At 36.8% G+C, this 16,843-nt stretch overlaps 1 protein-coding gene across 1 annotated transcript in view; it reads right to left on the reverse strand.

The window, feature by feature from the left end:
- SNTG2 (syntrophin, gamma 2) overlaps window positions 1-16,843 on the reverse strand; it is a 302,322-nt gene that overhangs the window by 71,612 nt on the left and 213,867 nt on the right. Inside the window, exon 9 of the mRNA XM_010566720.1 lies at window positions 9,645-9,772. Within this exon, the coding sequence (XP_010565022.1) occupies window positions 9,645-9,772 (128 nt within the window). The remainder of the gene's footprint in view (window positions 1-9,644; window positions 9,773-16,843) is intronic.

Below are 16,843 nucleotides of genomic sequence, written 5' to 3' on the forward strand. Positions count from 1 at the left end.
AGGGTAATATCGCCAGCTGAAAGAGAAAAGAGAGTAGGATGCAGGTGTGAGGTACTTGGCTTTGCTGCAGACAGAAAAATCTGAGGAATTACAGTCTCAGCATGCTTTATTTGTATGAAAGAAAGAGGTGGAGGAGTCTTGCAGGGAAATAGGAGCAGCTTGAATGACTGAAAGCTATATACAGTATCAGTGTACTACTGTTGTCTCTTGAGTGCAGAATGTATAGCAGGACCAGTCACTGTTGTGGGCTGGAGAATGGGGTGTATATATACTTATTAATATGTGTTTTATAATTCCAGTACAATTATCAGTTAGTGGTAATTCAAGTGAGATGGATTTCACCCCATTCAAGCATATAAAAATTCTGTTCCCTAAGTATATGGATGACAGGCAGCAGACACAAGCTGGAACACAGCAAAAATCAATTCAACATTAGATTTTTTGATTATTTTTTTTTTCCCCACGAAGGTGAACAAATACTGGCACAGGTTGCCCAGTGAGGTTGTGGAACCTCCATCCTGGGAAGCGTTCAGGAATTGACAAGAGATTGCCCTGCGCAATATGTTCTCATTAGACATGCATTGAACAGGGAGCTGGACTAGGTGACTTCCAGGATCCCTTCCAGCCTGAATTATTTGATGATTCTGTAAGTGACTCATGCTAAACTCAGGAACTATTTTGTTTTATCATAAGCAAAGGCACAAGATAGGTGAGCTGGATCATTCTCTGGAGATGGTTATTTCTTTCCATTGACTACCAAGGTGAGGCCAGGGATTTAGTAGGTGAATGACTGTTAGATGTCTACAGTCAGGTGAGACGGATCTTGTCCATTAAACTCCAATCCCACAAAGATTTTAAGCAAGTGAATGGTCCCACAGCATTTAGGTGGAATGTAATTTTGCCTTAAGTTGTTGACATGCAGATGTCGTCTTAGATTCAGAGGATAAGTCACATGTTAATTCTACTCAGGAAGTACAAGAAAATATTAGTAAATATAAATCAGCAAATCAAACATCATTTTCTGAATGCATTGGCAAAATAATCATTACCAAAGTTAAAAACCCTGCAGCTGTATTTTTAAAACGTCTTAATGCAAGTATTTACAATTTATTTTAATCACTAGGATAATAAAGATGCATGTTATTTTCTAATTACTCCTTAAGCACAATGGAACTGTGTGGGAGAGGTCAAAATTTTAAATAATAAATCACTCAACTGTATTTCACAATATCCCTTGTAGGACAACTGGATTTATTTTAATGACGTCTTCAGAGCTGATTTGATATGTCAATGGCTTCAGTATCCAATATAATACATAAGTGTCTCTAGGAATTTTTTTACATACTTGAGATGGCTAACAAAATCTATATTTGGATAATAATTATTGGACTGCCTGCCACTGTAATGCCGGTTCAGGTTCAAGCTCTATAAGTCTTTTGGCATGAGGAGAGTCTATAGTTCACAACAAATCTCTGTCATCTGTCATACAGAGATCATCAGTGACATTATATTTAAATTATATGCAAAAGATTACTTCTTCAAGATGTTCAATCCTCCACGATTTAAATATTCAATTTATACTGTCTGTGAAATTCAGACATGTTTGTTAGTGAAAAATAGATGTCCATGTGCTTGACTTACACTGAGTAATGTGGTAGATTTCTTTGAAATCTAAATACCCTCTGCTTTCAGAGGAAAGAGCAATAAAGCTCGATCATATAATTATTATTAGTATTGATAACACACTGCAAATCAGTTTCTTTTTTCCCATAACACTCCTCTGAAAATATGTATTTCTTGAACAAATAGGTATTTTGTAAAGTAACAGTGATAAAGCTAATTAATGAGCATCACAGACTTCAATATATTCAGATTGCTCTGGAGTTTTTTTTCTTTTTTGTGTCAAAGTTAGTGGGAAGCAAGCAGGTCTGCTACAGAAACTCAAGGCTATTTATCCTGAGGCATTTATTGAAGTCTGGGGGCAGAGCCTTGCTGAGCTAATCCTGGTGGATTAGAATTCAGTATGTTGTCAGCAAGCAGAAGACAAAATAAGCCTCAACTTCTCCAAAAAATAAACAAACAAAAAATAATTCTTTGAATGTAGTGGTAATATTAATAAGAACAATTCCCCAAGAGTAATAAACTGTTTATCTTTTTTGGGGGACAGGATTTATTTTGCCTTTTCTTCTGCTTGCTGGCAATATGCCATGGTGTGATCCACCACTCTGTCTTCTAAGCGATGGTATTTATGAGAAAAAACAAGAGTGAAGAGGTGTCACATCAATTTTCCAGAGCAACACATCATCTTTGGGGGAAAGCGGAAACGGTTCCTGAGTACATGCATCCTGAAAAGAATGAAAGTGCTTCATTTTTGCTTGTGCGCTTAGTTGCAGTACAGATTTTAAAACTAGAAGCTAAATATCTCGAGGATGAAGGTTCAAAAATAAATCAGTTCACTCTCCCTATGTCGGCTTCATGCTACTGAACAGAATTAAAGGGATGTATTTAAGCATGTGAATACATTGCCCTAGAGCGCAAAGAAACAGCATTTTCCTTAGTTTTCATGTCACTGATTTTTGATACACTTTTAGACTGCAAGTATATTACATCCAAAAGTATGTCTAATTCTGGCCAAAACATTTTACATCACTTCTCACATAAGGAACAGGTACTAAAGTGGTCCCAGTCTCTAAGAATCAATCAATATTCAGTGCTGATCTTTTATTCTGTATGGCATAGGTCCTGTCTAGCTTCTTTTCCCTGCCTATACCTTGATTTTTCTCTGATTTAGCAGCTTACTCTAGCCAAGGGTAAGTGGCTAGAATTGTGGAGAGATCTGCAGAATGCCTAGTTGCTTCTCAGGTATCTTTCTGTTTACAGTCTGTTGAGCAGATCTCATTCTGTAGCCTGCATTTACCTGATCCCTTGCAATTGATTTCCAGAATGTCTTGCTCCTTGAGCAGAATTGTGACAAACGTACTGGAAACACTTATTTTAATGATGCTCTTAAAGAAAAACACACACAGCAGTCTTCAGGCAGTCCTTAAAGAACTGTACATAGCACATTCTTTTTTTAAAAATCCACTGACTTCATGGCTTATTCTTTTTATATATTGCTTGAACAATGTAGTAAAAAACAACAAATTGCCCTGTCCCTCATATTCCTGAAGACATAATAAAGTGCTTGCTGGAGTGCTCCAAAGATCAACAAATTCAGAACAAAGGTTACAGAATGGACTCCCATACAGGCAGATGCCAAGCTAGTTTCAGTACATTGCAACCACAGTCAAAAAGTCAATAAGCATGGTAGAAATCACAAAACATTGTCCATAGTGAAATATATCAATTTTATCATGAGGCTATCAGGTCTAAAAGGCATTGAAAATGAATGTCACTTTCCAACTCTATGCAGAATGGAAAAAAAAAAAAAGTTAAAGTTCCTTAAGTGCCAAAGGAAACCCCAGTTGCCAAATCCTAAAACACTACAGGTAAAAATAGGAACAGCAGGTGACAGTACAATACCTTTTGAGAAAAGAGAAAATTTCCAATAGAAAATTCGACGTTTTAATTTGAATAACCAGAACTGTACATGGATTTTAGATGAGGCCTTCGTAGAGTTTGTATAATGATTTTAATGCTTCTTACTTTTGGAAAGTATTTCTCCTGCTATACCCTAAAATACCTGTTTCTACTTTATAAATCAACAGGACAGCGGTTTTTCAGAGCTATTCTGTGCCTTACTACTGTACCCAGTCTTTGCCTTCCTCTGCTGCCATCTGCCAAAAGGCTTCACCAGGCTCCCACGAAAAACTGTTTCATAGTTTTTTTTTTGTTGTAGTAACAATCCTTAATATCATCCCCCTGCACTTTGAACTATTATGTTGCATCCCATTTCCAAGAGTTCCATCCTTTCATAACACATTGTGCTCCTCTTCTGTACTGATGATGCTGATTCTGTGTCACCAATGATCTCAATTAGTGTACTGTTTTCTGCATCATCAAATAGCCCTTAAGGCAAGCTATTAATAATATCCCTCCAAACCTATACTTTCTTTTTCACCTTACCTTTTATCAGACATTAATCTCTCTGCCATTGTCTCCCACCCTATCGCTCCATATTAGTTTGATTGTGATAGCTTTCAGGCACATACTCGTTCTTCTTATCCTCATGTTCAACACAATCATTACGGAAAACTGTCAGCAAATAATCATTCAGGTTTTGTAACTCAGATTGTGTTTAATTCCTATACCTTTCTCAAAATGGTTTATTCCATTTCTTACTTTCCAATTTATTTATCTAATTAAAGACATGTTGTTAACTCACTGAAATGTTAAAATGGAAAATAGAATCCTTCAGAAAGATTCTGTTAAGAAACCAGTGGGCCAATTAACCCCCCCCACCAAAACCAACAAACGCCTTTTAAAAAAATCACACAATACTTTGTAGTAATTGCTATGACCAGAATACCAAGAAATAGAAAATAACACTTAAATCTAACTAAGTTGTTTTGTAATTGGGATCATAGCTACAGGGGCTCATAGCTACTGGGCCTGAATTACTTCCAGTCCACTCATTTCTTCAATTTAATTTCCATCTTCTAAATAAGCAGGTGGTTTTTCTCAATCTCTGAACTCACAATGTCAAAAAGGTTATAGCTATTGTACCTTCACTTAAAGCTCCAGTCAATACATCAAATAAAAATGATTATATAGCACTGTCAGTGTCTGCCGTAAAGGACTAAAAATACTTATCTACACATTTTTGCAAATAAGGATTTTGATATTTCATAAGAAAAATGAAAGATTATAAATGAATGAACTATGTTCTCCACCTTCTATAGGATTACATATGTTTACTTCTCTATCATAAAAATAAAACCACCCCAAACTATACCATGAACTACAAATTCCTTTGGGTGAGAAAGACTTCCTGATCTCATTATTTCTCTGTTAAACTTACACCGCATTCAGTGACCAACTCTATCCTCAACAGTCAAAAAATGTTTCCATTACCAGCTAGCAATTAAGAGTATTCACAGGAAGAGAGTTCTTACTGTGTATATTACCTTACCTCTTACAGAGAAAAATGACATTGATGGATTGGTCAGAAGTGTAGAATGATAGAAGTAGTGGTGCTATATTATAAAGGCAAGTGAATAAAAAAGTTATTGAATTAATAAGTAATCAAAAATACTAATCAGCATGCTGCATAGAAGTATTCAGATAGACTCCAATCATATCAACAATATCAAATACACTAATTAAAGGTGATTTCAGTAGTTAATACAATGATTCTCTTCCCTTGAGAAAAGGAATGACATCTACTACATTTCTTATGTTTCCTTTAAAATATTCTGGGGAATTTTGCTTTTGTTTTGTGATGGACAAACATACTTCACAGTCCCAGTCTGCAGTATTTACATTCAGTCCTTTTTATGTATAAGGAAGGAAAAAAATCTATCCCATTCTCTCTTGTTTCTGTTAATATGCATGGTGCTGACAGAATCTAAAATCTATGAAATATATACTCTTGTGTCATTAAGTCACCAGTCTTAAGACTCCTTGGGAAAAATAAAATGAAAAGTCAAGTGAAATGGAAAGTCAAAGGTAACTCCTTTCTCTTATAATGAAAAAAGAATAACAATCAGGTACAGGTGTTCCTGGCCATCTCATCAACAAGAGCTAAAAGTATGCCCTTTTTTGTACTGGAAAACTCAAATGAAGTACAGAGGAATTTTAACTGCATAGTCTAACCACGAAGGAAATAATACAGTCTAATCTGATTAGATTAGACTAGATTTGATCTAAACGACACTAGAAGTATACTACAGTCTGACAACTCTAGCTACATAACATGTTTCTAACTGGAAAATGGTCAAAAGTATTGAGCAAGATGCTGACAGGCCATACATTGTCATACACTATATTTTTTTAAAAATAAAGGCAACAAAAAGATGTCCTTCAGTAACATATCAGACTGTGTTTGACCTTACGACAGACAATCTTTTTCTTGTTCCTAAGGTTATCTGAAAGTCAGAGCTTATTTACACCACCAGAAAAAGAATGCTGAAAATATGAAACCATCTTGAATACGATGGAGAAGAAAAGTGAATGAGGTCAGAGGGGCCATCCAGACTGGCTGACAGCAGTTTATCACATCAGAGCAGCAAGAGCAGTTGGACTTGAAGATACTATACATAGAATATATAATACTATGTATTAAAACAGTCTGTGATTGATTTTAGTAACAAAAGTATGCTAAGTCTGCTGTAGCCAACTGCAAGAATTTCACAGGTGAAAAAGCTGTTTTTCCAGCAGGGAAAAGAAGAATTGAAGAAAGCAAAGTGTGCATTATCTGTGAGTGGATAGACAGCAAAATAATCATAGAGGCTTCAATATCCTTTCACAAGCCATAACATTTTGCATAGTTACAAGGCAATGTCAAAAGCCAAAGGGGTACAGATAATTTTGATGGAAAGAATGAAACGGACCTCTCTGAATTTAATTCAGGTAGTGAGTAGGGGTAAAGACCTTTCATACAGTCCATCTAGCTGAAGAGAAGGCACACAGCTGTGCATGTGACGCTACAGAAGATAGTTCCAATACTTCAACACCACAGACTTAAAAAGTAATCTGGCTGTTCTGGTGCCAGTGCACCTTCTCAAGACCAACTGAGGTAACTTAGAGGATAAAATGTAATGAAGCATTGCAAGAAAACAAATTTATGAGAAAGAACATGAGGGAGACAAAAAGTTACAGGGATGACATATAGACTCCTGGACTCATTGAACACTAAAAAAGCAGGCATGCTGTCTACCGATGTACGGAAATAGGCTCCAAATAAATATTCAGAGAATGGCAAAATTAGCAAATTGGTTAGTAGGATCCATGACATATTCAGGGGAATTGTCATGGAATCATTCAAATGACTTTAGACTGATGGCTGAAATGTGAAAGGGAGCGGAGATGTGTAGACATGGTTGAAAGGAGGATTGTTATCTAGACTAATGCCACCATTTATACTTGTAATGGCTTGTAGGTTTTATTTCATGCAAAGCAGACGCTTGATTTTAGAGAGCAACTAATGAAGACAAATGTTGGAATTTATGCTTATATGAACATGGGGAAATGTAAAAGAAAGGATACAAGTGGGATAGTATTAAAAATATGTACAGGCGTTTTGGAGGAGAAGAGAATAGGATAAGAGCAGTCTGATATCCCTCAGGCAAAAATAAACACCTTTAGTAAGAACACAGGAAACACCTCATCTGCAGTTAATCTCAAGGTGGTATTCCTTTAATGCTTATATAGATGTTCTTGTTGGTTTACCAAAATAAGCAAGGAGCATTTAGTAAAACTAAAGTATCATGGGATAGTGGTAGGCTTTATGGAACAATTTCATCTTCCTTTAGAGTGTTTACAACAAAAAGGAAAAAAACCCCACCAGTAAAAAAAGGAGTGCTGTGTATACTAAATATATATGGGAGTGAGATGCATCACAAGAGAATGTGTCTCTCCAAGACTGAAACTGAAAGCACTAAACTCCTCAATCCTTACAAGAAAAATATATTTGTGACGGGTTGATCCTGGGCCAGCAGCTAAGCATCCACACTGCCACTCACTCCTCCACCCCTCTCCAGCAGGACAGCAGAGAGAATAGGAAGAGCAAGAAAACTCATGGATTGAAATAAAGATAGTTTAATAAGCAAAGGGAAGAGGAAAAAAAGCCAACAAACCAACCCACAACAAAATAAGTGATGCAACCACTCACCATCTCTCACAAGCCGAATGATGCCCAGTCAGTCTCCAAGCAATGGCCAGATGCCCCCAAACCCCTTCTTCTCAGTTTTTATTGCTGAGCATTACGATACATGGCATGGAATATCCTTTTGGCCAGTTCAGGTCAGTGGCCCAGGTTGTGCCCCATCCCAACTTTTTGCCTGCCCCCAGCCTACTCAATGAGTGGGAGCAGAGCAGGAAAAAGAGAAAGCCTTGATGTTGTGAAAGCACTGCTCAGCAACAACCAAACCACTGGTGTGTTTTTAACATTGTTTTAGTCACAAACCAAAACACAGCACCATATGGGCTGCTATGAAGAAAACTAACTCCACCTCAGCCAAACCCAGTACAATATCAGAAGGTGTTTTACTTCAAAGAATTCTCAAGATGCACATGCTACTGTTTTGGGAACGGGAATCCCTTGGGATTGCTCAATCTAATGCGTACAGTGCACAGAACAGGAGTGAAACTGCTTCAAACTATCAGGGTGATAACTGAACTCAGGTTTAAATGTTCTGTCTTCCACTTATCCTTTAAATTTAAGAACATTGATGATAATTTGATGATGAGTTGATGTCTAAATGTACACACAGAGATTTGTTCACTTACTTCACAGGAGAACTTGTAAGCCTTGAATGGTTGGAGGCTGTGATAGATTGGGAAGGGTCAGACCACATGAACTGGTCAGTTGAAATAGGAAGGAAGAAAGTGGTGGAGGAAGTGATGAGAGACTAAATAAAATGGAATTAAGAGTTCAGACAAAGACTGTGGAAGAACCTAAAACTTTTCTGGACAATTTATTATTATTCATCTGTGATGCTTTAACACAAAGTCTGGGAGAGGACTTGCCAATTGATTTAGGAGACCAATTGCTCTAAGTTAAAAGCAGCATAACTGTCCTACTAGAAAAATTATGGTTTTCAGGTCATTTTCAGGAAACAGGTAACAAATCTGGCATAGATCAAGAAAGGTATACACATGAATTTCTGGTACCTCCTGGTAGCAGGTGACCTGTATATTTGATGGTTCAATAGAGATTCCAATTCTCTCAGTAATGAGAATTAGAAGTAAATAAATATAGGGTAACCCATAAAGAAAATGGAAAATAACAACGGTGAATGAACTCCTGTTCTCACACATATGGAGGACTGTGAACTACATGGACCACAACTGCTGGTAGATTTGAGGCAGTCCTACCACACAAAATGGTTTGCAGAAAAAAGCTGATGCATGCTGCGATGTGTTAAAACTTTTCTCAAGCCAATTATTTATTGAAGCTTTACTAAACTTCACTTTTTCTTTCATCTTTCCTGAAGTCCAGGAAAATCACCTCTGACATCTTATCCCACTGCTACTTTATGAACCATTACTTAGGTATTTGAGATGCAAAAAGATTCTACGATCAAAAATACAATGTTTTGTACCATGTACTTTGCCAAAATCTCTTGTTAGTGTGAGTTTCTATATGACAATGATATGCAACATAGTTATGATGATTGTGCAGTATGTTATCATTTGTAAAGAAAAAGGAGAGTTAATTGAAAATATTGGAATATGGGAATATAGAAGTATTATTTTAAAAGTTAATTCAAGTAACACCAAGCTTAACCTCTGTACTAGCTGCTGATGCTAACTGAATCCCCAAGACACAACAGATTATGGAAACATATTTGTAGGAGCTATATTTATTTCCTTTTTTACTTTACCTTTGGTAATCGCCATGCATGCCATTAATCTCAAGAGAAGATGGACTACATCGTTTTTAATAAGACTTTCATATCTCCACTCAAAGAATTCTTATAGAGCCAACACTCCACAGCAAAATAGACTAGCTAAACCAGTGCTTCCCCTTTTAGATTACAAACCTTAATTTATCTGTTCCAGCTTTGTATCTCGAGATTCGAGCCATTGACAGAGGAACTGATAAGGTGTCTAGCCAGCGCTTCTCGTATTTTGGTTCATTAGCTATGGGTGAAGAAGGTGATGATGGAGCCTGTGCAGAATAAATGAGAATCAGTAAGTGCAGTTTATCAGACAATATAGTGAAAAAACCATGAATATGCATCTATGGCTCTCCTTGTCTCAGAAGTGAATAATCATAGCAATAAAACTATTCAAGAATCTCAGGATTTAGTAGAGAAATAAAAAGAAGCATTCATGTAGAAAGGAATGCTACCTATCTTGATATTATGCTTGTGACTTAATTTCAATATTACCTCAACATTAAAGATATTTACATTATTGTTAATATTTATAACTGACAATATAAAGGAAATAGTTTTTAGTCATAAATGTCCTAAATTTTCTCTAAATGCAACATAAATTATATTTTTGGTTTAAATTAATTTGGTCTGTGCAATGTTTCTACATGCCTCAAACAATCATCAGAGGAAAAGACATAAATAATATCCTAATGTAAAGACTACATTAGAGGATACTGGTTTCTTATTTCTGCATTGTGACTTTTACCCATAAAGTTATTTAGTAGTAGATTTAAAATTCTGATTTCTGTGTTATCACTATCCATATACGGATATTGATTGAAATTTCATCTTTGAAGTTTTCCTTCAAATTCTTCTACTAGAAAGGCAAGATTGCTGATACTATCTAAGCAGTAAAGGATGTCCAGATCCCAGAATAGTAAAAATATAAAATTTTACAATCTACTTATTTCATCTAACTATGGCATACAAAAGAAAATAACCTTAAATCAAACATGTGCAAATGCAAATTAAGTTAGGGGAATTAGCCTGGATATACAGCTATTGATAAAAGGGTCTATTCAAACCTAACCTAGAGCTTATACACAGACTGTTCACCCTGCTCATACATATAGCATCTTATGTAACACCACGAAGTAGTGCCTGAAGGCACCAGGAATGAAACATGATAAAAAGAAAATATTTATGAAATTTTAAAAGTTGTCACAGAACCACTAGCACTAAAGCATTCAGGAAACTGCAGAGAGATATAGATCTTAGTTGATATACACTTGCAGAATATGTAGTTTGTTCCTTGTGAAATAATAACCAGTTTACATTATTGTATCAATGACTAAAAGTACAGAACTACACACAAATTGTCAAAAAGATGGTAACTGGTTCTGTTTGTAAATGAGTTCAAAATAGCGTTTACTGGCAAAAATCAATTAAATTAGAAACAGATTAGAAAAGGCTGGAAACTACTGCTCAGTGTACCAAGATTTATGAGCATGATTATGAGCTTCAAAAAATGCTTATTAAACAAACAATAGAATGAGCTAGAACTTTCTTATAGAATGCATAAAAATGATAAATTGAAAAGTTTTTATTGGTATTTATATCTCCACACTACCATGACAGCTGAGCATTTCACTCTTTTATAAGGATAGCAACACTGTTTACAGGGAGGCAGCTCAGAAGGATTCACAGACATATACATTTAGGTCAAAGTTAGGCATTTGTGGTGTCTCTGAACCAAAATTATTTGTCCCACATTCTACAGAGAACTTTCAGGTAGAGAAGGGAGTTGAAAGCTGATTATTTTTATACAAGCTGTAAATATGCACTGAGTAGTACTTACAAAAGCAAATAAACCATGGAATGGCCCAGCTTCGGCTCTGTTATGCCCAGGTGTTCAAAAGCTGTAAAACTTATTCAAAATAAAGAGCATTCTGGGAATTGTTCTATTTCTATTTCTTTTTCTTGCTCATAAGGATTTAGGGTTAATTTTTTTTCCTCCTAAAGCTCACTCTTACAGTCAGCAAGGGCTGATCTTTCTCTTTACTTCTTTAAATAAATCAAAATAGTAAGTTTCACATTCTAACAGGATGACAGAGTTAGTGATTGAGGGACACTTTTCTAGTAAATGAAAAATTTGTAATGAAATTGCCAGAGTTGGCAACACTGAAGAATCTTACAGACTGCAATCTCTTTGGGGAAAGGAATTTCATTTAGAGTATTTGCAATCCCTGGAACAATCCAGCTTTCATTTGATTGAGATCTCCTGGTGTTGTTGCAGTATGAATATTTCATAATCAAGTCCATAGACTAATTCTATTTCATAGAATTAGCCACAAAAGGCTAAGGTGTCTCCAAAGCTTAGTATAAATTTAATAATATCATAGTGAAGAATCTGATGCATATTTTAGAATCTGTACAAATGAAAATAATTGACAGAACCACATGCAATCTGAAGATGAAAATGATCAACATAATCTAACGTGCCTGTCTGGAAACTGAAATGTCTAAGAATAAAGCAGAAGGTAGCTTATTACAGTCAAACATAAATGCTTGAAAATGATCACTGAATTTAAATCCAAGAATCAGAAAATAAAGGAACATAAAAATTCCCACAGCACCTTCACCTATTGTTCCCACCCTCTTAACCCTCAAGATACAGAAAACATCTAGACAGTTTAAACATAAAAATCTGCCTTTTTCTTGTGAACTATTTGCTGTACTTCTTTTAGCAGGCTGTTGAACAATATTCTGTAATATTCTAGGCAATTTAAGAGCATTTGGCAGCAAAAAATTCATGAGTGGGTCACTGTGGCAATTTAATGTTTCCATTTGGTCCCTTACACTTTAATCAAATGCTTTAGCAGGATACCACTGTAAAGAAAAAAATATCTCAATATAAGTAAAGATCAGAATTTTAGGAAATCTACATCACAGCTATTCATTAGATTCATGAATTGAAGGGGAAAAAATGGCCAAAACCACTTGGTCAAAATCTATTAACCCCAAAGTTGCTATACTACTGTATAGAAATATCCTGCCAAAATGCTAAAGTGTTACAACTGATGTAAACTGCTAAAGAAAATGTGGCTTCTCCAGACAATTTCAAAGTTTTCATATTTGAAAAACCCACTAGAAAGAGTAATTTATGCCCCCCCACCCCCGCGCAACATTCTGAGCCACTTACACCTGCAGAAACCCTACTGCATGATCCGAACGTTAATGACCAAGGACAGGGAAAGGATACAAAGGGGTCAAATTGGTCCAAGTTTCAAATGTCAGTTTCTTACTAAGCCATACTCTACTAACCAGTTTATGGTAGAGCATAAAGTTGGACTGACCCACCTCTATCTTCTTAAGGACAAAAGAGGGGATACATGTGGCCATAAGACCAGTGCATAGACATGAAACACTATCATAGGACCAGCAGTTCATTTTGTTCAGTTTGCCCTATAATCTATTAACATTTCAATCTGAGACAGATTCTCTGATGTATCCCCTTCAAAACACAGATAAAAATAACAAACTGGAGAAGAAGCAAGTCAATACAACTTTTGGAAACAGACGTCACACCACACAAATCTTTTAGAGTTGTCCAAACTGTTAATTAATACGAGAGAAGCAATTACTAAGGCATACTTGGGTTTCTTAACTAATTTTCTGTGAAATGAGGCGAAATCCTCACACAAATTAATAATTAGCTAAAATATAGCAAGCAAAACACAGCAGTTAAGAAACAGTTTTCACTGCAGAGGGGCACTACCAGTGGGCTCCCACAGTTACATATGCTGTTCAGCAAATTGATGAATGATCTGGACAAGATGGTGAACACCAGACTGACCAAGTTTACTATGCACAACAAGTAACGAAGAATGATAAAAAGAAAACGAAACTGCAAACAGCTGCAGAAGAAGCTCATGATACTGAATGACTGAAAGATAAAAGGACTGCTAAAAATATAGTAGATAAATGTATAGTAATGCACATGAGGAAAGACAATATTAACTTTTTCGATACTGTAATGGGATATGAACAGGTGATCAATACTCAAAAATAAGATCTTGCTGTTGTGAGAAAAGCAGATGTTGAAAGGAATGGAATCGTTTCCATGCAAATAACAATTAAGTAAACAAAGATTAATTAGTCTGGAAAAAAAGCAGTTGAAGGAATTGTATGACAAAGGTATGTAAAAAAATAAATAAGAGAAAGGGATTAGGAAACAGTGGTTCATTGCCCTTTTCATATAAGAAACAGGGGTATCGATTAGAAGTAAAAGACAGTAGGAAAAAACCAAAGAAAGAATGTATTTCTCTATAAAAAAACCCCTGGCTCAGGAAGCCCCTATGCCAGAAATCACTGGAGATGCAGGAAATATACCCTACAAATAATTTTACATATTTCCTCTGTTTTTGTATTCTCTTGAGGGCATCTGCTGGGAACAAGCTATTTGGCTAGATGGTCCTTTGGTCTGACCCAGTGTTCTGAGCTGGCTGACCTTCACGCCTCCTGTCTACTAAACAGCTGCTGCTGCTCATGTTGAAAACTCTCCACACTGTTCCTCCAAAGCACTAAAAAAATTTGGCTGTTTAGAGATCATCTCTGCAATCACAGCTTTTATCCTCTGGTTCATTTCACACCTTTGGCTTTCTGCTGAGACCGCCAACAATGTTGCCAATTAATGCCAATTTGTTTGTAACACCTGTCCATTAAGAAATGGATTGAACACAAAAATCTCATTTTTGACAGAACACTGAACAAGAATCAGGTTGTAATGACACATAATCAATACCCACCTGGGACAGCTGTGTACTGTTGACCTGGAGGAGGGTCTGATTCTGTATCCCATTAGTAATCATTGACCTATGAAGGACAATGTAGGCAAGTGCTTTGTTGTTTTTTTAAACAAGTATATAACAACTCATTATGGGGCAAGGAAGAATTCTTCCCTGAAGTCGAATGAGTCCAGAAAGTCTTCCACTAAGTGGGAGACCTAATCAGACATGTCTCTATAATTAAGTTTCCACTAGGAACATAGGAAGCAAGGCAGAAGATCACAGCTGGCTGGGACTGTCAATTTTTCATCTTTTTGTGACATACGATTTGTGGAGCTTGGGAAACTCAGTTATTTTACCTTGGTTTTTTTTTTAAACTGTCATTGATTCTAAATCTCTGCAAGAAAAATGTCATGCCCTCAGAATGAAGTGTTTCTGAATCCTCCCTAGTAATTTAATTTGCAATTTCTGCTAGGGCTGCACCTTGAAAGCAGCCACAGTGATATTTTAGGTTGACATATTGCTCTTCTGTTAAACATAGGCTTCAGGCAGGTTGAAGCTGGGTTAATTCACTTTTGGAGTCAGAAATACTCAGGGTCATATTACTCAGCATGATTAAGCTTGCTTTTAAATACACTTTTCATCTCATATTACAAATACTATCTGGTTTGCAGAAAGGCAAGTCTTGCAAAGTCTTCATAGTGGATGTAGATGAAGGACTATACATGGAGCAGCAATGTATTTATTGCAAACATTCTCATACCACAATTAAGCCAAGAGTGGCAGTGAATGGAGTTAAATCCAGTTGGTGGCTGGTCACAAAGTGGTGTTTCCCAGGGCTCAGTACTGGAGCCAGTTCAGTTTAATATCTTTATCAATGATCTGGACAAGGGGATCAAGAACACCCTCAGTAAGTTTGCAGACAACACCAAGTCGGGAGGGAGGGTTGATCTGCTTGAGGGTAGGACGGTTCTGCAGAGAGATCTGGACAGGCTGGATCGATGGGCTGAGGCCAATTGTACGAGGTTCAACAGAGCTCAGTGCCGGGTCCTGCACTTGGATCACAACAACCCCATGCAGCACTACAGGCTTGGGGAAGAGTGGCTGGAAAGCTACCCAGTGGAAAAGGACGTGGGTGTATTGGTCACCAGCCGGCTGAACATGAGCCAGCAGTGTGCCCAGGTGGCCAAGAAGGCCAACGGCATCCTGGCTTGTATCAGAAATGGTGTGGCCAGCAGGACTAGGGAAGTGATTGCCCCCCTGTACTTGGCACTGGTGAGGCCGCACCTCGAGTCCCTGTGTTCAGTTTTGGGCTCCTCACTACAGGAAAGACATGGAGGTGCTGGAGCGCGTCCAGAGAAGGGCAACCAAGTTGGTGAGGGGCCTGGAGCCCAAGTCTTATAAGGAGCGGCTGAGGGAGCTGGGGCTGTTTAGTCTGGAGAAAAGGAGGCTGAGGGGAGACCTTATCACTCTCTACAACTGCCTGAAAGGAGGTTGTAGTGAGGTCGGGGTTGGTCTCTTGTCCCAAGTAAAAAGTAACAGGATGAGAGGAAAGGGCCTCAAGTTGCACCAGGGGAGGTTTAGATTGGATATTAGGAGAAATTTCTTTACTGAAAGGGTTGTCAGGCATTGGAACAGGCTGCCCAGGGAAGGGGTTGAGTCACCATCCCTGGAGGTATTTAAAAGACATGTAGATGTGGTGCTTAGGGACATGGTTTAGTGATGGACTTGTCAGTGTTAGCTTAACATCGAGTCCTTAAGGGTATTTTCCAACTTAAATGATTCTATGATTCTGTGAAATAAGAATCAAGTGTGATACCCATTAGAAAAAAATACAACCTTTTACTGATCAATCAGAATTTGCCCTTTTTTTGCTTTAGAGGATTTATTATTTCAAAGTTTATCCTTAAGTCTTGAGCCTGTTCCGTAAACTGGTATTTCTACCAAGCACATATATATGTAAGAGGCATGACTAATTCTAGATTACTATCTTTGTTGATACTGGTTCAAAAAGATATGATTATGATGATGCTGTTATTTATCTCTCAGGGTATTTTTGCTATTTCTGCTTTAGTAAGCATTGCTGAGAATTTCTGAGAAGAATATAAAATATTTTTCTGTAAAATATGTATATGAAAATGCTAGCAACATTAATACATTTTATATTTATATATTAAAATTTTTCCTAGTAAAAACCTCTGAGGTTGAAATCAGAATTGTAGAATCATAGACTATCTTAAGTTGGAAGGGACCTACATGGATCATCAAGTCCAACTCCCTGCTCCTTGCAGGACTACCTAAAACTAAATCATATGACTAAGAGCATTGTCCAGGCAGTCCTTGAACTCTGAAATGCTAAAAAATGGGTTGGCATAGCTTAATATCCATAACTGAAAACATTGGCCAATACATTTTAATGGATTTTGGTAAAAACTTTTAGATTAGCAAATCCTGACTTTTGGTGCAAACTGGAGTGCATCTTGTCAAAACTCCATTACTAAAAATACTACAGCATACTCAAAGGAAAGCCCTCAATATAATATACTTTTCAAAGTAGGCAGAATTGTCGTACAC

Source organism: Haliaeetus leucocephalus, unplaced genomic scaffold (genome assembly GCF_000737465.1).
Source record: "Haliaeetus leucocephalus isolate CR32 unplaced genomic scaffold, Haliaeetus_leucocephalus-4.0 Scaffold217, whole genome shotgun sequence".
Lineage (NCBI taxonomy): Eukaryota > Metazoa > Chordata > Aves > Accipitriformes > Accipitridae > Haliaeetus > Haliaeetus leucocephalus.